The following is a 21,137-nucleotide window of genomic DNA, read 5'->3' as shown; positions in this document are numbered from 1 at the left end:
GCAGAAAAGTTGAAGACAAAATGTGTCCTTTTTACATCATGGCTTTACGGTGCAGAAAAGTGATATTTTCTGATAACTGATAATGAAATACTGAGTTTAGAAATAAAATTTTAGGGCAGATTTTTAAAGAATTTGGTTGCTATTAACGTTAGGAATAGCTCCCTTCACCTGTAGTATGCAAAGTTTTATGTGAATAGAGAATAATTTTTTTTAATGTGTAAATAGTGCTAGGAAATCACTTTAATTTAGAAGAACTTGTTTGACTTGTTGTTCTGAGGCTTTTATGAAGAAAAAGACATTGCCTTTCAGATAATTTATTTGTATATCTCAGTCCTTAACTATGTTTTGCGGAGGCAGAAGAGCTTCGATAATGTATCTGATTTCGCAGTCAGGTGAATAATCGGTTAGTAGAAATTGAGTAGGAGAAATATCCGTTTCCACACCTCTCAGACCTCAGTTCGGGTTAAAGTTGTTTTCCTGGTGTTTTCTCGCATCTTTTCAAATCCCCTGTCAGCTACACTGATTTTTTTCAACCGCCGCTCTCTATGGCACGTTCAGCGTGCACTCATTAAATATTGAAACTCAGTACTCAGAAACATTATTCAGGCATTAATATTGCATGGTGGCCTAAACTGCATTGTTCACAACATTTTGGGATGTTATGCAGGTCTGTCAGAATGCATTAACAAACTTGCTTGTGTCAAACTAAGCAGAAAAACCTGATGAACGGTTTCCACGGTAAACACGTTGGACTCTTAATTTTAGTCGATGTAAGCTTTTTGAGTTGAGGGGGCATCGTATAGAAATGGAAGTGTTCAGAGATGAAGGATGAAGAAAGCTGGATAAAAGTAATCTTAATTTAAAAAAAAAAATCATGGTAAGAAAGCATACAGTTTTGTTTTCATACGGAAATGTTTTATGCCTTCTTACATGGAATTCATATTTAAGGATCATTTCCACCTTTAACGACTAATACCTCTTGAGCTTTTTCTGCGTTTTATAGAGAAGAGGGGAGGATGATTTTCCTGATAGTGGACTTGGAAGCAGGAAATATTTTGATTTTAGTTGGTTGGAAGTAATGAAAAATGACACAGTTCATGCTTTGGACTTGAATGAGTTTATCTTGGATCGCCGCAGATCCATCAGATTGTGCAGCTTGGAGACTCTAATAAAGATATAACAACTGGCAAGTAATCATTTCCCTGAAAAGTAAGGAAAAGAAAATATTTAATCTTTGATAGCGTAATAAATTTTCAGTAGCTGTAATAAGGGCTGAAAATGATATATCGCTATATTTGCTTTTAATATGGTATTGTTTACCAATTTTAGATTTCCTGTGGATTCTGGATTAATGTAGAATAAAGTGTGTAGTGGCCATCAAAGCACACAACTATTATTTTTTTTAAAAGTTCTCAGTGTGTTGCTGTTGTCTATGACTTAAAAGGTGCTTTTTCCTTAGTGATAATCTTTAATATCTGCAGGTCTTTTTCAAGAATGGCAGAAATGGATATTTTGAAGTAAACAATGGAGTGAATTCTTCTGGACTGAGAATTAAATTATTCATCTTGTTAGTGTGGCTAACATGTTTCGTGCTGTGCAAGATTACAGTACCATGTCATGGGGTAAAATTAACAATTTTCTTCTCTTGATCTCATTTAAAAATGGATCTGAAAAGGATGGAATTTTTTTTTTTTTCTTCAGACTGCATTGAAGTTTTATCATGCATTTTTTTTTTAAGTTTAAATTAAGAAGAGATACAGAAAACAGGAAATTTGTCCCATCAGGGATGGTTTCTTGTTTGTTTCTTAAATTTCTAATTCTTCTGCGCAGTAATTGGAGCGAGGAGCTGGCTGTGCGTTTTGACTTCACTTGTTTTGTTGGACCCTATACGATAGTTGCCAGTTATTAATTTTAAGTCATAACATAACTGAGGGATTATTTTTCTTGTTATAGTTTTGTATTATTTTTATGTTGTCATCATTGTTTAATACTGCTTTCATTTGAATAGAAATAATGACTTTAAACTGATATATACCGAAAATGTAAAATTCTGAAAACCTTTCCATCTAAGTTTTTAAATGTAGATGGATTAGTTTAGGCCAATTTGCTTTTCCTCTGTTGTCAACTGCAGTAAATGACGAAGGTGAACTAAGCAATTGAGATTATTATTGTATTTATTTTTTTTCATGGTACTTGTGGTGGTCAGCCATAACTGATGAGTCCGGTGTGTGCTGTGGCTGGGTGCTCTCACCTGTAGCCTGTTTCTTTGGTGACAATGTATGGGACAGCGTCACTGCCATGATAAATTCCAGCCGTTCTTCATCCAAGTCAGGGCTAAATCAGTACCACTAACTTGGGAAATGCCATAACTGAATTAATTTGGGCTCTTCCGAGCTGCAAAGAAAGAGGTTTTCCTGCCAGAGGTGCGGGGTGAGAATTTTGGGCTGTCTTAGATAATGCTCTGAAATGTTTTGTGGATTCACACGCAGATTCTCTTTCACTTCAACTTGCGTGGAGTATGCTCATAGCTGGTTCAGAAACTATATAATAACAAATGCCACCTAGGGTCTTGCAGTTGCTGCCTTTACAGAAAAAAAATAATAATAGAAATAGAGAAGCAAAAATGTTATTCTGCTGAAATCAGGTATTTCCCCTTTGGCTTAGCTCTGACGATCTGCTTCAGGAGATGGTTGGGACAGATGTTTTGATCACATGCATAACTTATTTTGATTTTGCCTCTGTCCTTTCTGCCCATCCCTCAACAAATCTAGAGCTAAGAACAAGTTGGCTTATATACGAGAGAGCATCTTTCAGAATTCTTTTCATCCGTCTGCTGGTGCGGGATTGCTGCTGGAGAATAATGTGGTAGGGTTTGTGGGCAGTTTTAACAGAATCTGATTATTTTGATGAAAGTGACTTCAGGAATAAAATGGTCCAAAACTTGTCTTCTAGAGGAACCTAAATATGATAATATGATAACAAAACACATCCAAATTCTTATTATGCCTCTGTTTGTTCTGAGAACCATAAATCTTTGGTGGTTGGTGTATGGGGATTTATGTAGCCTCTTGCAGTTTCCTCAAGGATTTTTTTTTCCCCTCGGTGACAGTGGTGTTCAATCATACTTCTGATTGGGGTTTTTTTTGAGGAAAATCCAAGCTTCTTATATTTAGGTCTGCCTCTTGTGTTCAGTAATTTTAATGCATGCGATGGTGGTCTGCTCTGAGTGACGCCAAGGGGTTGTTGTCTCCAATAAGACGGGAATTACTTGAATCTAGGAATTTTCTTGAGAGGAATCTGGAGTCGAGTTTTTAATTTGGATAGGGAAGCTTCATAACTGTCACAGTATTCATTTACAAAGGAAATGAATTTTTTTTTTTTCTCCTCTAGCTAAGCTTTTAAGTCCAGTCTTTAATGGCAGTAAGAGCTGCAGGCAGAGCGTTTTCATTCTCTGTTTTGAGATAGGCTGACATCACTCCAATCTTCAAAAAAGGCAAGAAGGAGGACCCAGGGAACTACAGACCGGTTAGTCTCACCTCTGTCCCTGGGAAGGTAATGGAGCGACTCATTCTGGATGTTATCTCCAAACACGTTGAGGAACAGGAGGTTATTGGAAGTGGTCAACATGGATTTACCAAGGGTAAATCATGCTTGACCAATCTGATAGCTTTCTATGATGTTATAACGGGTTGGCTGGATGAGGGGAGAGCCGTAGATGTCATCTACCTTGACTTTAGCAAGGCTTTTGACACTGTCTCCCATAACATCCTCATTAGGAAGCTGAGGAAGTATGGGCTAGATGAGGTGACAGTGAGGTGGATCGAGAGCTGGCTGTGTGACAGAACTCAGAGGGTTGTGATCAGCTGCATAGAGTCTAGTTGGAGGCCTGTAACCAGTGGTGTCCCTCAGGGGTCAATACTTGGTCCAATTTTGTTCAGTATATTCATTAATGACCTGGATGATGGGATAGAGTGTATCCTCAGCAAGTTCGCTGATGATACCAAGCTGGGAGGGGTGGCTGACATTCCAGAGGGCCGTGCTGCCATCCAGCGTGACCTGGACAGGCTGGAGAGCTGGGCAGAGAAGAACCAAATGAGGTTCAACAAAAGCAAGTGCAAGGTCCTCCACCTGGGGAGGAAGAATGCTAAGCACCAGTATAGGTTAGGGGCGGACATGCTGGGAAGCAGCTCTGAGGAGAAGGACCTGGGGGTCCTGGTAGACAGTAAATTATCCATGAGCCAACAATGTGCCCTTGTTGCCAAAAAGACCAATGGCATCCTGGGCTGCATAGGGAAGAGTGTGGCCAGTAGGTCGAGGGAGGTCATTCTCCCCCTCTACTCTGCACTGGTGAGGCCACAACTGGAATACTGTGTCCAGTTTTGGGCTCCCCAGTTCAAGAGGGACAGGGAACTACTGGAGCGAGTCCAGCGTAGGGCAACTAAGATGACTGAGGGACTGGAGCACCTCCCTTATGAGGAAAGGCTGAGAGAGCTGGGACTCTTTAGCCTGGAGAAGAGAAGGTTGAGGGGGGACCTGATTAATGTTTACAAGTATCTAAAGGGTGGGTTTAAGGAGGATGGAGCCAGGCTCTTTTCAATGGTTCCCAGTGACAGGACAAGGGGCAATGGGCACAAGTTGGAACATAGGAAGTTCCATTCAAATACACGGAAAAACTTCTTTACGGTGAGGGTGACAGAGCACTGGAACAGGCTGCCCAGGGAGGGTGTGGAGTCCCCTTCTCTGGAGATTTTCAAGACCCGCCTGGATGCAGCCCTGAGTAATGTGCTCTGGGCAATCCTGCTTTAGCAGGGGAGTTGGACTAGATGATCTCTAGAGGTCCCTTCCAACTCTGAAGATTCTGTGATTCTGTGATAAGGAGGATGCTATGAAGGTTGTCGGTACAATGGTACAGTTTTAGCCAGTACAACTTATATTCTTCTGAAAAAAGCCTTTCCCCCCACTCCGTGTTTAATGCCCAGATATTGTCTGTATTTATAATATCTGTATTCAGGAGATGACCAATTTTCTACTCGGAAAGCATGCTTTTATTAAAACATATATAAAAAATGGATCTCTGCATCTTGTCACAAAAACCCAGCAAGTTTTCTAGGTATTCACTGATAACGTTTTTCAGTTTTAATATTCACAAGTTTGGGTTGGACTGAGAATGGAGTTCCAGAAGCAGGATGGGACCTGATACGAGTATGTTGTTTTGAAGTATCATAGTTACAAGAAGGGTGCCCAGTACGTTGATGATGTCAGTCATTGACTGCAAGGCTGGACTCTTGCTTCCAAAATAAAACTAGGTTGAAGTACCACTGAACAAGCTAAAAATTGAACTTTGTGTGTACTTGATTGTTCAGAGAAAAATTTCAGGAAGGTACGCACGCGTTTTCCTGTCTTCAGTCTGTAAACTTTTTGTTCATATAAATAGCAAAATTAAAGGTATTGTTTGTTATTTTTGCTGTTCCTTTATTTAATTTGAATACTTTTAGTTATCTAGCAGCAGATAAATCTACGGATAGATGGGAGATGGAGATGTCTGTCTGTTTAGATATGAATACCAGAATATAGTGTTAAAATCGATAGCAAAAGGAAGACTGGAGTAAATGTGGACCCACTGGTAAATAGAGCAGAGCCCCTGGGGGTGACAATGGAAGCAGAGAAGGTGGAGATACTCTAAAGCCACCTGTAGCTTCTCTTCCTCTGTCTTTACTGTTAACACCAGCTTTCAGGAATCCCAGGATCCTGAGACCAGAGTGTTGTTCTGAAGTACAGACAACTAAACCCATAGTGAAGGAGGATCAGGAACGCTTAAATTGGACATAGGGAAGTTCCATGGAGACTGAGGAGTTTGTACCGCATGAGCGCTGAGGGACCTTGCTCATGTCATCGCGTGGCCACTCTTGATTGTCTTTGAAAGATCGTGGTGATCAAAATAGGTTCCTGAAGATGGTTAGAAAGCAAATGTCATTCCCATCTACAAGAAGGGAGATCTGGGGATTAGGACAAGAAGCAACGGACGCAAACTGAAACACACAAAATTCCACCTGAACACAGGAAAACACTGTGAAGGTGGTCAAACACTGGATCAGGTTGCCTTAATAGTGAAGTCTCCATCTGTGGAGATATTCAAAACCCAACTGGGCACGGTCCTGGGCAGCCTGCTCTGCCTGTCCCTGCTTGAGCAGGGGGTTTGAACCAGATGATCACACGAGGTCCCTGCCAGCCTAAAGAACTGTGTGAATCTGAGAGCTGTGGACTGCGCTTTCTACTTAATAAAGAGGCAGTCGTCAGCCATTTCAGGGATAGGTGAAAGGAGTTATGAAGTAGAATTTAAGAGTGCCAGAAGCTTTAGGGGTAATAAAAAGATAAGTGACTTAATCATTGGGTGTTTGTTTACTAAATTGCAAAAAGCCCAAGCGTCATGCAAGAATAAATTTTCCTCATAGCCTTAACTCAGAGTGTTGGTGTCCTGAAAGACAGTGCTGTAGAAGGGCAGGAGTTGTTGCTTTCTGTATATGACTGTACGCTATAAAATGGTGGAGAGCATGAAATACTGTGAAGTGTTAATCCAGACTTTAGTACGTAGAGGTTCTTGTTAATGCTTTATGTGTATTTTCAGATAGCGCTATGGAAAAGCGATAGCATCGTATACTTGGTTTCATTAAATCAGCGACTGTAGCTAAATAGCTGTACACTTCTTGAAACAGTATTTCATAATTATTTAGAAGTATTTTATTCAAGCTATCAACTGTGTAGAAAAATGTATAGCCAGCATGTTTTCAGTTTGCTGAAACAGCATCTTTTTTAAAGTGCTTTCTTTCTTCCTGTATAAATGAGCAGTGTAACGCATAATGTCTCTTGTCTGTTAACTAGAGCTTTGTGCTTAAACGTGAGAACTATTACATTGAGCTTTTATATTTGTTGTAATTAAAAATGTCATTTTAAGTGGTCTATTTATGTGGAATTCTTGGAGTAGTGGACTGTACCGACAAGTTGTGCTATTTAACTCCTTATAAATTGCAGTTGGGCATCTATCTATCTGTTTGTTTTTTTTTACTTTTGGCTGGATAATAATATAATTTATTACTGTAGATTTAGCTGATGTTTGCCTTTATTCAGCAGCAGTACATGCTGAACGCCAGTAAAATGAATTTGTAGCGTCAAGAAGAAAACTCCTGTAAGTTGATGCAAGCAAATGTTTGAGATCAGCACGTATCTGCCTTGTGTTTGTTTCATTAAGCTGCTACAAGCCACCCAATTATGTAACTCAAATAAATGAAAATTACTTCAAAATCCTCCTCCTTTTGTTAAAACTCTGGTGAATTTAGATCAGTTGAGGTGGGCGGGGTGGGGACTTCTTTGGGAATAAAAGTTGCCCTAAGTGAAGAAGTCTAGTGGGTGCTTCAGGAAGTTAACTAATTGTATTTTTCTCTGTAGGTGTGATGAGTTGTGTTCCTGATCACACAAATGAGGATTAGAGTAGATAGGGATGACTTCAGCAAGGCGGTCTTGGATGTTTTTGAACAGAAACCATGTAACGTTTTGGCCTAAAGTGTATAAAATTTGATCACGAAATAGTATGAATTTCTTTTGTGGTAGAATGCTGCACAAGGAAGGAGAAAAAAAATCAGTAACATGTTTGCTGTGCTGCGTTCTTTGCCTGAGATGACCTTAGCGTCTTGATCCAGAAGTTTAATAAAACTATTCTTAAACACAGTGGCAAAGCTGCATACACAGACGTCGCCAAGCCTTTGAGCTTATTTTCCCCCTGTACTGGGCACTGGTGAGGCCCCACCTCGAGGGCTGTGTCCAGTTTTGGGCCCCTCACCACAAGAAAGACACTGAGGGGCTGGAGCGTGTCCAGAGAAGGGCAACGGAGCTGGTGAGGGGTCTGGAGCACGAGTCTGGTGAGGAGCGGCTGAGGGAGCTGGGGGTGTTCAGCCTGGAGGAGGCTGAGGGGAGACCTTCTCGCTCCCTGCAACTCCCTGAAAGGAGGGGGCAGCCAGGGGGGACCGGTCTCTTCTCCCAGGTAACAGGTGATAGGACAAGAGGAAATGGCCCCAAGTTGCACCAGGGGAGGTTTAGATTGGATTATAGGTAAAAATTTCTTTACCAAAAGGGTAAAGCATTGGAAGAGGCTGCCCAGGGAAGTGGTGGAGCCACCATCCCTGGAGGCATTTAAAAGACATGTAGATGTGGTGCTGAGGGACGTGGTTTAGTGGTGGGTTTTGTCAGCGTTAGGTTGATGGTTGGACTCGATGATCTGAAAGGTCCGTTCCCACCTAGATGATTCTGTGTCTGTGATTATAGACGCAGGAAGGCAGGGAACTTCTTCGGCTTGCAGCTAGCCTCTGGTGAAGGAGTACGCTTTTGCTTCTGGAGGTGAGCACATAATTTGTAGAACTGCTTTGTTAGTAAGAGTTCCTGGGTAAGGTTTGGAAGACCTGTGTGTACGGATTAGGACAGAGACCTTTCTACCCGGTATGGGGCAAGCCATTCGGTTTTCATTAAAATAAACAGAAGTCCATCAGCAAGCACGTCGTGAGGAAGGGAGGCATCTAGTTAAGCCAATTGAAATGAAGAGCTGGTAAACTCTTCATGTAGAGGAGAGTTGGAAATTCAAAGAACTGAAAAGACAAAGCTGTGTAAACTCTCTAGTATTTCAAGAAGAAGAAGAAGAAGAAAAGTCACGTGGCAAAGAGCTCCTATGTTGTTGGTTGAATGACTGTCTTCAAAAACTGTTGCAGTTGATCAAAAGGTCCTCGGGACAGATGGATATGCAGACACACGGATCAGCAAAAAAAAGCTTTATGCTAAAAGTCATGGAGCCAAAGGAAGCCAAGAAGTCAAAATGAGAAGCAGAAGTTTTATTTTTCTGTAGTCCGATATGTTTTAAACTAAATATATGGGTTTTGTGTGGTTTTTTTTCACTTACAAAAGGATATTTTTGGGGGAGTTAGAAGGTAATCCAGACAGCTCTGTAACTGCTGAAGTAAAATCAGTGGCATTGATGTAACAAATGGTGAAAAGAAGATCTGTTACTGCTGTAGAAGGGAATGGAAAATAAGAGACAAAATACACATTTACTAAAGGGAAATAGCAGCAGGGAATAAGTAATTTGATTCCTCCAACATAAGAACGTACCTACTTTAAAACAACAGAAGCACGGTAGCCTGATGTCCTCAATGGCTACTAAAACGCTTGGCATCTTCAGAAAATTACTGGTTAAACTGGAGAAGGTGGAGATTCGTCACGAATGATAAATGGAGATTATTAGTCTGGGAAGGTGGTTGGTAATGGGATTTCTCGGCAAGTGGTCTTGGAACTAATGTTAATAATATTTTTATTTCTGGAAGATGCGTTTGGTACAAAATTAGTGATACCATTGCAAACGAAAGGTTAAGGTGTCATATAAGAGGAGATAAATGACTGACTCCTACTAACTGGTAAGTGGTATGAAAGCGGAAGGCGCTTTTGCTGATAAACTAATGAGTGTTTTAGCATTGTAAATCTATCTAGAAATAGCAGGGAATAAAAAAACCTGGGAAGCATTAGTTAATCACCAAAATGAAATCCTCTGGAAATGGAGCGAGTAGTTCTGCAACGGCTGCAGGGAAGAGCCGATGGGTTGACTGGGGAAACAACGTTCCTTATAGAAGGCTGAAAGAGGGGATTTTGTCTGCATGAAAAACGGAAGATGGAACAACGGACAAGGCCGTTGTCTTAAATGATCTTTATCTCCAGGATGGTGAATGTGTTTAAATGGGGAAGTATGAATTGAGTTCGGTGATTACAAGAACGTTCCTAAGTCTCCAGAAGCTGAAATTGTGCCACAGCCTTGCACATAGAATAGGGGCAATGGTAAAGTTTGGAGATTTAGTTATTCGTTTATTTTCTTTGTGAGGCGGATTGTAGTGGTGGTTTTGGGGTTGGTGGGTTTTTTTATGGTTGTTTTGGATGAAGTTGATCAACTTATGCAAGGCGTTAACTGCTATCTGCAAAGCTGTTCACTTAGTTCTGTGTTTGGATATTTACACTGGATTTTACACCATGATAAGTGTATTTTTGAAGACATCAAGAAATCACACTTTAAGGAAGAAAGCTGCATTTGGATGAGCTCTTACGAGCAACATAGATAAGATCTTTCCAGTTTTGATGTAGATATTTCATGTTATCATTATTGGTGTCAATGAGCAAGCTAGTATTAAATATCGTTTGTCCCCTTCAGGTATTGAGAAAGAACACGTCATTCTATCTGTTTACTAATACCATTTACACATGGAGTGGGGAAAAAAGGAGATGGGCGGAGATAATTTTTTTTTTTAAAAAACATGTAATGCTTTATTACCAAAGGTGGGCGTTGGCAGGGAGGGTCTCTCCCTGTGCTCCCATCAGTTACCCTGTTGTCATGGAAGTTCCTGGATGTGGTCTGGCAACGACAGTGGGATGCAATTGCCAGCAAAGGGTGGCACACAATCCTTTTCCTTGGATTTTTATCACATGGTGTGCTTGGAAACCAGTAACTTATAGGATCGGGTATGGGGCTATATAACTTAGGCAGGAATTTTCCGTGTGCTAATTTTGGGTGTCCCCATCTTTTCCTCTATCCCCATCCTTTCCTCTCTCGCTATGGTAGGATATAGCTGTTCATGGCCAAGAAGAGAATAAGGTAGTTGGTAGTATCAAGGTAGCATCAAGACACCTGGAGTAATTTTAAATGGGCTGGTTAAAGTTGAAATAGCAAATCTTGCCCTGAGTTCTCTGCTTGTGGGAAAGCAGCATTATATTGCCATCGCTTCTGTCGCTGGTGTGGCCGTCCCCACGGCTGTGTCATTGTCTGCTAATTCCAGGGGATGTCAGAGCGTCTGATGAAAAGCTTTTTAACGGCTCGCAGTAGGGTGGGGGAGTCATCTGACTCCTGTATGTAGACGAGATTCCGGGTCATCGTCTTGCAGCAAGTTTGCAGCAAAGGACATGCGGAGTTTTGGCGAAAGTAGAAAAGAAGATCGCGTCCCTCTGTAGTGTACTTGGCAGGGAAGCAGAATGTAACAGCAGTCAGGTTAAGCCATCAAAGGCTTTATCTTGACATTAGGAGCCCATTATTTTTAAGCGTTAGGAAAACTCACTTCCGTCTTTTTGCGAGAGAGGTTGAGAGGAAACCTCGCAGAGGTTCGCAATTCCAGGGACAAGAAGGAGAAGACTCAACAAGACTGAGCTCGCGTCAAATACGGGAATAATTTGCCAAGAATTAAATGTAAATATCTAAGTGTTTTTTAATTGCAGAGAGTTTGTAATGTGGAAACCTCTGGCAGCCTTTTTCAGCTATCATCTGATTTCATATACTTTAATTGCTCCGCTAAGGACTTATGCATAAAGAAGAGATGTTTTTAGGGGAAAACCCCTTGTGGGAAGTAAAATCCAGAAAGGGCGAGGGAAGAGCTTACTTCAGTCTCTGGAAACGCTAAATGCTGTCTCTGCCGTCTCTGGCAAGAAAAAGCTTCTGACACTTCTATTTTGACACTTTTTTTTTTCTTTTTAGACAAAACACGATTTTTCCAATCGAAAAGACAACCAGCGTGTTTTGACTGCACCATTGATTGTGTGAAGGATTTGTTATATCAATGCTGCTGGAATAATTTGGGGGACCTTGGGAAATCACTTAATGGAATTTGGTCCATGTCTGCATAATCTGACTTTTTTGCTGGAGTAATTGAAGATGCTGCTTAATAAACTTTTTATAAAGATTCCCAGTTGGTTGCTGCGTTTCAGAGGGTTGTGTCTGAGCACAGAAGTAATACATCTTGTAATTGTCTTTTTTCCCTCCCCACCTCACTTAAGTATTTTCCCCGGGGAGGAATCTAATGCACTGTAATGCTAGTACCTTTTACAAAGTGACCCCACGCATTATGATTTGTTCTCGGGAGCTCCCTTGACAACGTATAAATGCACTGAGAATACTCAAGCTTCCTCTCCATCACTCTTTCAAAAATCTATTTGAAAACCCGTGTTTGATCCTGCCATTACTATTCGGAGTTCCCTAATGCTGACTCCGTGTTCAGTGTCACAACACACATGCAACAGATAAGTTTGATGAGCTAAACCATTTATAGCTATGTATTTTCATGAAAATTAGGTATGGTGTGCTTATGTCACGTACTGTAGTCAAGACTTCAAATACGTTTATGGTTTATGACATATAAATGTTGAGAATTTTCTGGGACTGGAGTTGCCTTTATTAACTCTGTTGCAACAAGTTCAATAGCTTGTTTTCATCTCATCCTCCCAAATCGCTGGGAAAGGTTTATTATGGTTGTTCAATCTTTTTGCACAGCTTGGTAAATAGATGCAGTATTTAGGTTTATGGTATGTCCAGAGATAAGAAAGCATTATCCTATTGCAGAAAAGATGGAGCTTTTACCTGGAAATAGGGTGCCCGCCGGCTGGTGGGGAGAAGGATTTTCCTGAAAAAAGGGTTCCTTAAAAACAGAACAAAACCAACCAACAAACAGAGCTCGTGCATGTTCGTGTTACTGAAAGATATATTTTTGTAAAGCTTTTGAATTACTTGTGTATAAAGCTCTTGAATTAGTTGTATTTTGTATGATTTAATGAATAGTGAGACTAAGGCTTGTAGCTTTTATGTATTCTGATTTTGACACTTCAATCTGAAATCAGCTTCTGGAATTTTTAGCGAATATTCATATTTTGATGTCTTAAGAAGTGTAATGTATTACAGTGACTGCTTTTAAAGTGACTGTGCCTACGTCCTCTTAAAACTACGTTTGGAAAATGAACCTTTGGTCTAAATTTCCCCCCACTCTCTGCAGATTGAAACAAGAGCAAATGTACGTACGGGATGAGTTTGGCAGACTTCTGGAACGAGAAAGGATTTCTTCGAATGAACATTTGACCCGAGCCATTCTTCGCGAGAGAGCCGCGACGGAAGAGGAGCGTCAGAAGGCGCAGCGTTTTGTAAGTTCCCAGACTTCTATTAGATGGCTCAGATTTTTCAAGGAACCATGTCTTCAGGCATGTTTCAAACTATACGTAGAAGAGGAAAGCAGAGGTTTTGTCACTTTTTTTTTTCAATTTATTCCTAGTTTATAGTATGTAATTTTATTTTATTCTTTTATGTAATTTTATTTTATTCTTTTTTTTTTTTTGAGGTCAAATATCCCTGTCTTAAGAATAGCTGGTTAGAAAGAGCCTCACCTTCCTGAAGGCTGCAAATACAATATGCCTTATAATACGCTTATAATACATGTGTGCGTGTAATGTTAAATGTCTTCTTTTCAGAGGCTAAATTTGGTTATTTTTACTAAATTTAGTTATTCTGTGTTAAGAAGCTACAGAATACAAGAGAACTTTTCTAGAAATTAATTACTTCGTATTTAAAGGAAATCCATAATATTTCTGGGCAAGAAATCTGGCTAACGGCAAGAATTCAAAAAGTATTAGTTTTGAAGTCTCTTATGTGCTGGAAAACAAGAAAAATTCTGACTTTTGACCATTGTCTCAAACCTTGGAACCAGTTTAGTGGAAAATTCTGTATCAAAGAATCATATTTCATTAGAGCTGATGTATGAAAACTTCCTGACAGGGAAGTTGTAAAATACGGCTGGCGGTTTTCCTCTCAAAACTGACATTATATATTTCAGTCCATTGCAAACGTCCAGCAGATTTAGAACTTGTTTTGTTCTTTGCTATGTCGAGTCTGTATTGACTCGTCTTTGTAGCAATAATCTTTATTCTCTGAAGTATGAACATGCCTTTTTTCCAAGTAACTTGAGTATAAATAGTAAACAAATTGGTATTTTCAAGAAGAAAAGTTTAAGATACTTACGTGAGCGTTCCTATCAAAATAAATGTTATTTATGCCAGCATCTCTATAAGTATTTGTTTGGCTCTCTGTATCTGAAACAAAATCAAAGCTTTCTACCGTTTATTTGTTGGTAACGTAGTAAACCAATCACTTCAGTAAGGAATAGCTTTATTTATGTTGTTTGAGTAAAAATCTATTGCCCATGTTATTTTTCCAAATCACAGTTTAAAACCAAGCAAGTTTCCCCTAAGTACACCTGAGTATTAGTATCTTTTGCAGATGTTTCCCAATGCTATTTCACCTCTATGGTAATGTTATTGTTGAAGAATAATTACAGCATAGCAAACAAATGTTTAATATTTTGTCTTTTTTAAAATATGGGAACAAAAGAAAACAGACAGGAATTCTGACCAAGGTACAGCCTTAGTCTTAAACCTTCAACTCTTGGATTCTTAATATTGTGCAGGAGACATAAGAGTATTGTGGCCTCAACCTAATGACGAGCTGAAGATTCATAATGAGGAAAATTATTTGCATCATTACTGGGGGTTTGCGTCCTTCACTTACTACTGTAGTTAGCGCTGTGCTTTTGAGAAGCACACGACGCCCTTTTCATCAGCCAAATGCTTGGGAGATTTGTTATTACTGATATCAAACTGGGTTTTTTATCCATTATGTCAATTTTGTTCTTAATTTTTACTTACTCTAGAATATTTAAGTTGGCGCTACCTCTGTGAAGCAATCGGGGAATTGCTGTTAACTAATTTTGAACGTTACCAGCCGGGGGAGCGGTGTTTCGCGGTGTGCGGCGCCGCTGTACGTTGAGCTGGAAGAAGAACATGCAAGTGGTGCTAATGAAAGGAAGGAAACACCTCAAAATCCTACAGGGTGTCCCCGCACGTGGAGGACAGCGTGACTCGCTGCCTTTCCATGGTGACGGCATCGCTGCCTGGCGTTTTAGAGCTGGCTACCGAAAATGTGCTGTTGTGGCAGCGTAGGCATGTCAGGGCAGAGATACTCCATGTGGGAAGAGAACAAGGTATCTGAGCGCTGCTGGTGACTTAGGTATCCTGGTGTAGTCATCTCGGTTTTGATCATCTTACCGTTGCAGTCTGTGAAATTTTAAAATATCTTGAGGTTCTTTGGTGAAAATCACTACGCATGTTTGCTGTTTCTGCAAATTTGTCATTCCCGCTATAGTTTGTTCATTCTTGGAAGTGTACTATGAGATAAGAAAGTAACAAGTAGCCTTTGTGTGTTTGTTTCCTTAAAATGAGTCTAAAAGTTAAAACGTTGAGTAATTCTCACCTTCCGTGCAAGTCCTTCTATAAGTTGCCTCCTTTATTTTCCTGCAACTGGTCAGTTTTTATTCCCTTGGCTCCATTGGTTCTGCTGGCTCTTCATCTGTTTCATGTATCCAAGCCGAATTTATAAACTCGGTAACGTGAGGGGATGTGTCTGTGTGTACCATTGTCAGGCAGAATGAGTAATTCCATGTTCTAGTGAACAGCTACGGTGGGTTTATATTTTTATGTAGCCTGGATTTGATCTTTTTGGAGGAATAAAAGTGTGTTTCTGAAATGTCAGTAGCATTATCTACAAAATTCCTTTGCTGCTGCTAAATTATTTAAGCAGTGCACAGGAAAAGAAAGTATGGTTAGAAAGGAAGAATTTTATTTTTCCTTTATAAAGGCTGCTAATTCAGTTTTAATAAATAGGCACAAAGTTGTTAGATTGAAGTAATATTTCCCATTCTTAAACAATTTTAACACCAGCTGCTGCTTAGAGTTTCAGAGAGAAGAAACTTTTAAGTGTTAACAACCCCAAAGTTTGCATTAATGCTTCATACAAACAAAAAAACTTGATAAAATGAAGCTAAAATGAACAGCTAAAAGAGTAAAAGCTCTGCAGGTGCCAAGAACTATGGAAAGACGTTATTTGTCTTTTTTTAAGCAAAGAAGAAACCTAAAAGAAGTCAGCAGAGCATGGACGGCAAGGTAGGGCAAAGAAGGGTGGCATCCTTAAAAAAACCATCTGGAATAATTTTTAAGTGAGCAGCATGAGGAGGATTATGACACTTGTTAGGCTAAATGTTAAAAAAGCAATCCCAAAACCCCATAAAGTATGAGAAAAAGGATTTTAAAGGGCAATTAATAAAAGGTACAAAAGGTAACACAGCCACGCACACATGGACACACACTCACACCCAGCCAACCTGGGTGAATCCACCATGGAACAGGGATCCTACCAGAGCCCACAGAGCCAGGAGCAGATGGGGGAGTCCGAGCATCACGCAGAAGAGATGAGGCCATAGCAGCAAAACACCCTCAATTAATTTTTTTCACACCTTTCTTCAGAGCGGGGGAACTTCTGAAAGTTCCCATGCCAAAACTTTGCAGGGATCTCCTCCAACAAGGTCTGAGATGTGAAGTTGATGTAGAAAATGTTAAGGGAAATCGACAGTTTTACCAATAAGAGCTCTTCAAGCCTGGATGATGGTCGTAAAAGCTCTGAAAGGAACTCGGAGCGGATAGATGAGCTGACGACAGCTGTGCTGCTACACGTGCTGCGTAAGCTGGTAGGGAAAGCTCCCTCACTACAAGTGGACTGGAAAGCGGCTGATGGGATGTCAACTTCTTCAGAAACAATTTGGGGACATATCCAGAGGTTTACAAACCAGTAATTCTGATGTTTGTACCAACCAAGGTACGCTTTAGAGTGGAATTTCCAGACCCTGACTAAAGCCCTAGAAATCCCTTGTGGAGTCAGCGTGAGGATTTCTGCAACTGTTGATGCTTAATTCAGCAGAAATAAATGCCGCTGCTGTTGATTCCTTTAGTAAAGCTTCAGATGTCATTGACTTTGAGGAGTATTTCAGTCATGGCCTAACTTTCCTTATTCCGCAGCATTTGTGTCTGGGCTTTAAGTAGCGCCGCCAGCGAGACTCGGTGTGCTGAAGGGCTGGTGAGGTCTGGCATCTCCTTTGGCTTCTCACCCACCTCTGTCTGTGGGATCCTACCATCTCCATTGCAGCGGGGCTGATAGTTGATGCTGAAATGAGCTGACTCGGAAGATTTTCATTCTCTCCTCTCTCTTATTTATTTTTTTTTCTTTCCTGTCTGGCAATTTATGTGGATTAGCTTATTTTGAAGGGTCTGATGTACGTCAGTGCTAGATGTAAGGGATGCCCTGCTGATGAAGAATTTCTTCACCTCTTTTTCTACTTATTTTCATCTCTGCAGTGCAGTTCACCTCCTGTTCTGTAGTGTCAGTGCGGATGTTGTGGACTAAAGCAAATGTATTACAAATCCATCCTGGAGCCCTTTTTCAAATGTAGATGTGCCCATGATCTGCTTTAGAGCTTGACTGCAAAAATAGCTGAATTGGGGAAATTGCAAACTGTTTATGGAGGGCAAGTCGTTGGGGGAAGAAAATTAAAACTTCTTGAACTGGCCTTACCACCAGAGAGAGTGATTTTCTACCTTTAGCTTTATCTACAGTCAGTTTTGAGACGTGATATTTGTAATGTATCTCTGAGCGTGTTCACCGAAGGACAAAGTGCACTGTAGGCTTGAAGTCGTACATGAGAACTGCCTGTAGCCGTGCAGCTGATTAAAAAAAATATGTATCTCCTTCTTCTACACCTTTAGCATGTATATATTATTTTTTCTGCCCATCCTTCTTGAAGGAGGACTTCAAGGAGGACCTTCAAGGAGGACTGTTATTTCAGTCTAGCCATAAAGAATCTCGGTACTGGTGTGGTCCTCTTTAGCAAAGACTGGTGCGGTTGAAGGCCCCATTGTTCTGAGCTCTCCAAGAATACTTGTATTACGTTTTACTCGTGTAGGCAGCAGACCTATCCTCCTTTGCAGTATTTATTATTGGAGATCTTGGCTGCACATCTCAAAATTGTGGTTAGTTGAGTTGGGCATAGTCTTGTTGAGTGGCTTTAAATGTGGTAGCTTTGCCATAAATAGCTTATTGACGTTCCATCACTTGAGTCATTATGTGAGTCAGGGTGAGACGTAGAGAATATGGAGTAAAAAAAATCAATAGTTATCCAAAGTGCAGAGGACCTGTTGTATTTCCATCTCCTTATAATGACTTGGAGTTTACTGTTAACGTATTTTCTTCACTGTCTGGACTGAAACGAGCCATCATTAAGACCCTATATGTTAGAAAATGGTTTTATTGAGCTGCCAATGACATTAAAGTCTCATTTCCCTTTGAAGAGGCACAGAAATATTGTTCTGTTCATTTGCTGTAACCATAACATTAAAATTTGATTATTGCTATCATTAGAAATCTCTATCCATACTAATACAATTATATATATTTCCCCACGTATTGTTCCAGGCTTTCATTGAAGTACCTGTTAGAGAACGAAATCTGTTGTTGCTGAGGTATTTTTTTAGTTTTGTAAATTATTTTCTACACAAAAAGGGCTATTCATAAATTCTGTGTTCAAAAAATCAATTTGCTAGAAGTATCCTTATATTAAAAAGCACTTTTTGCACCTTAGGTGAGTGTGCTAATCAGATTATTGGATATTTTTTCCTAGCAAAATCACGTTTGAAACGTATGATTCTTCTTTTACTTTTCCGAGCGCTGAAATCAATAGACAAAATACTTTCCTCGATATATTAGAGCTGAAGCATGTTGAGTTATGTTAGGAGTGAATTTGACCTGTTGTCGTAATTAAATATGTATTGTTAAAATAGAGCGTTTCACTCTTCTATGTCTCAACTGCTTAGATGTTTTCCCTGTCATCCCTGGGTGGCTGGTCCTCGTCACTACCTGTGCGTGGTAGACAATGACCTTTGCTTCAGCGTTGCATTTATTTTTCCTGTCCTCAATTCATTAGCTTTGTCAAGAGGAGGTCCCCTGTTTTCCATAAGCAGATTATATTCTGACCCTTCCTGCTCTTTCCAAAGAGTCCTGCGCTAACCGTATTTTAAGGATGACTTCACTAGAAAATACCAGGGGGGAAGAATTACTAAATGAGTTAAGGCATTAGTTCTCAAGAGAAAAGAAGTCTGTTTACAAACCTGCAGTATTTATTACATACCTCATTTACCTCATTCATCATTTTAATAGAAAAATGAATCTTTTTAGATGATTCTGAAATAATTTGAGGTAAACTACACAGCCTGAGGCAAAACATGATTGCTTACTGTAGGGAAGGCCAAGCTGTTTCTGAAAAGTACGGTATGATTGGTGACTAGAACTTAACAATTTATGATAGTAAAAATATTAAAGACTCATATTTGAAAATTCGACTTAAGGTTTGGAAACCACGTGGTACAAAATGAAATGTAATGACAGTTGTTTTGTCTCTTGTTCTTCAGTTTTATAATTTAGAAAGTAGAAATTTCTTTGAAATCTCCTTGAAACCAGAGATTTTTAGAGATTTACTCATAAGGTTTCGTTTGGGTATATGTACGCGGTTCTTTCTTTGCCGTGCGTTGTTGTTACTGCTATTTAGAAATAGGAATTTTGTTGCAGCAAACAGACTTTTTTGCATTAGTACTTTGTGATGGGCAGAAGAAATCTGTTTGGCTTTGTTCACGTTGTAGAAAACAGGGTGAAAAGACAAGAATGGAAAGAAGTTAATTTTGAGTGTTGAGGATGTGATTGATCTTGGTTTTGTTTGGTTTTGCTTTGGGGGAGAGGGGTTTGGTAGCCTTTTAGAGAAGGAAGTGGGATACAATGAAGAAGTCATTTGCATTTTGAAAATCTTAAACTCCATTGCACTGTATGTGTTCATCTTCATTTGAATAAACATAATATCACGGATATGGCTTATGTCTCTCCTGGCACACATTTCTTCTCTCACTGACGCTCCCTCCCTCCCTCTCTGGCATTTCTGCTGCAGCAGGAAGGTGTTTGGGGTGGGAATCTGGCTTGCTGTCTTTTCTGGGATGTGAAATTGATGATGTGAAAATCTACAGCACGAAAAAGAAGCTGTTGCTGTGCAAATAGAGACCAACAATGCTTTTTCCAGCAATGCAAGAAATAGGACTTCCTACCAAATATTTGCAAATCAAGAATGGTTTTCTTATCTGGACAAATATGTGTGCCGTGAAGAAATGGTAAAGACCCATTTGTGTATCTAAAAGTACTTTATTGATAAGAGTGAACAATTCCCCCCCACCACCACCACCACCACTACCTTTGATATAGTTAAACAGTAAAAATAATTTAAAATAGCCTGGGGGTGACAGGTGCTGTAGGGTGTAATCCCAGTACGGTCTCTGTCACGTGAACTGTTAAGCAAATGTTTTATTCCATCCCTGAAACTGCCATTAAGTGCCTGGGAACTAGAATAAGAAGTTGCTTACCTGTGTCTCTCTTCTGTCCCTTTGCAATGTCCGTTCTGACACTTAAAATATTTATTTCAGTGGAACAATACAAAGAATTTTCTCCTTCCTTCACTTTTTCACTTGGCAACATGTTATAGACTTTTTTAAAATTTTTTATATGTAATTGTTAATTAGTTTTTTTTTTTTCTCTGTGTCAAAGTTTGACAGATAGGAAAAACACAGTAAAAATAGAAAATTTTGAAGTCAAGTAAGGTGCCTACAGTGAGCATTTATTCTCTTTAAATATTCCTTTTTGAAGGGTGAGAGGAATGTGTTTTGATAGTCAAACAGCATTTAAAAGCATGCTTTTTTTTTTTTTTAGTTCTTATATAGCAAAACCCAAGATATTTGACAGAAGCAAAATTAATCACTGTGTTATCTCAGCATCCAGATGAAGATCTAGTGCTTTACAAAGCCTGCTGCTCCATCAATTTGTTCTTTTGGTTGGATTCAAATTGAGTTCATTTTTATAGATCCACTGCATAATACTCTGCTCTCTCCTCCCTCATTCATTAACCAATTTGTTCTCGCTACTCCCTTTTTATCGAATGGCTAACGAAATTGCCATGCTATCTTTTCAAATGAATATCATCATTCCTTGTCACGCATGGGCAAAAAGTTAAGCATATTAATCCTTTTTACATATACCTTCCCTTCTTCCAGAGAGAAGACCCCTTTCTGCCCTCAAGATATCATGAAAGGAATGTTTTAAATAACATTCTCGTGAAGCTTTGAGCACAATGCTTGTGTGTATATATATATATATATATGTATTCCTACCCAGACTCCTTTTGATTACTTCTGGGCCTTTGGAGCATGTACGCCCTGCCAGTTGTATGACACAACAAAGGCCAAATCAAAGAATTGTCAAGACTTGTCCCTCTACATGACATGGTACAAGTACATGCAATGGATTAAAACATGTTCATTCGACAAAATTCTTGAAA

The 21,137-nt window shown here is 39.7% G+C and overlaps 1 protein-coding gene across 2 annotated transcripts in view; it reads left to right on the top strand.

Annotated features, from left to right (window-relative positions):
• CHCHD3 (coiled-coil-helix-coiled-coil-helix domain containing 3) overlaps nt 1-21,137 on the top strand; it is a 176,415-nt gene that overhangs the window by 44,386 nt on the left and 110,892 nt on the right. For both annotated transcript variants that reach the window (XM_054191301.1, XM_054191293.1), the window contains exon 4: nt 12,834-12,978. In XM_054191301.1, coding sequence (XP_054047276.1) covers nt 12,834-12,978 — 145 coding nt within the window. The remainder of the gene's footprint in view (nt 1-12,833; nt 12,979-21,137) is intronic.

The sequence above is a fragment of the Rissa tridactyla genome, chromosome 1 (genome assembly GCF_028500815.1).
Source record: "Rissa tridactyla isolate bRisTri1 chromosome 1, bRisTri1.patW.cur.20221130, whole genome shotgun sequence".
In the NCBI taxonomy this organism is placed as follows: domain Eukaryota; kingdom Metazoa; phylum Chordata; class Aves; order Charadriiformes; family Laridae; genus Rissa; species Rissa tridactyla.
This window is presented reverse-complemented; position numbering and strand designations above follow the sequence as displayed.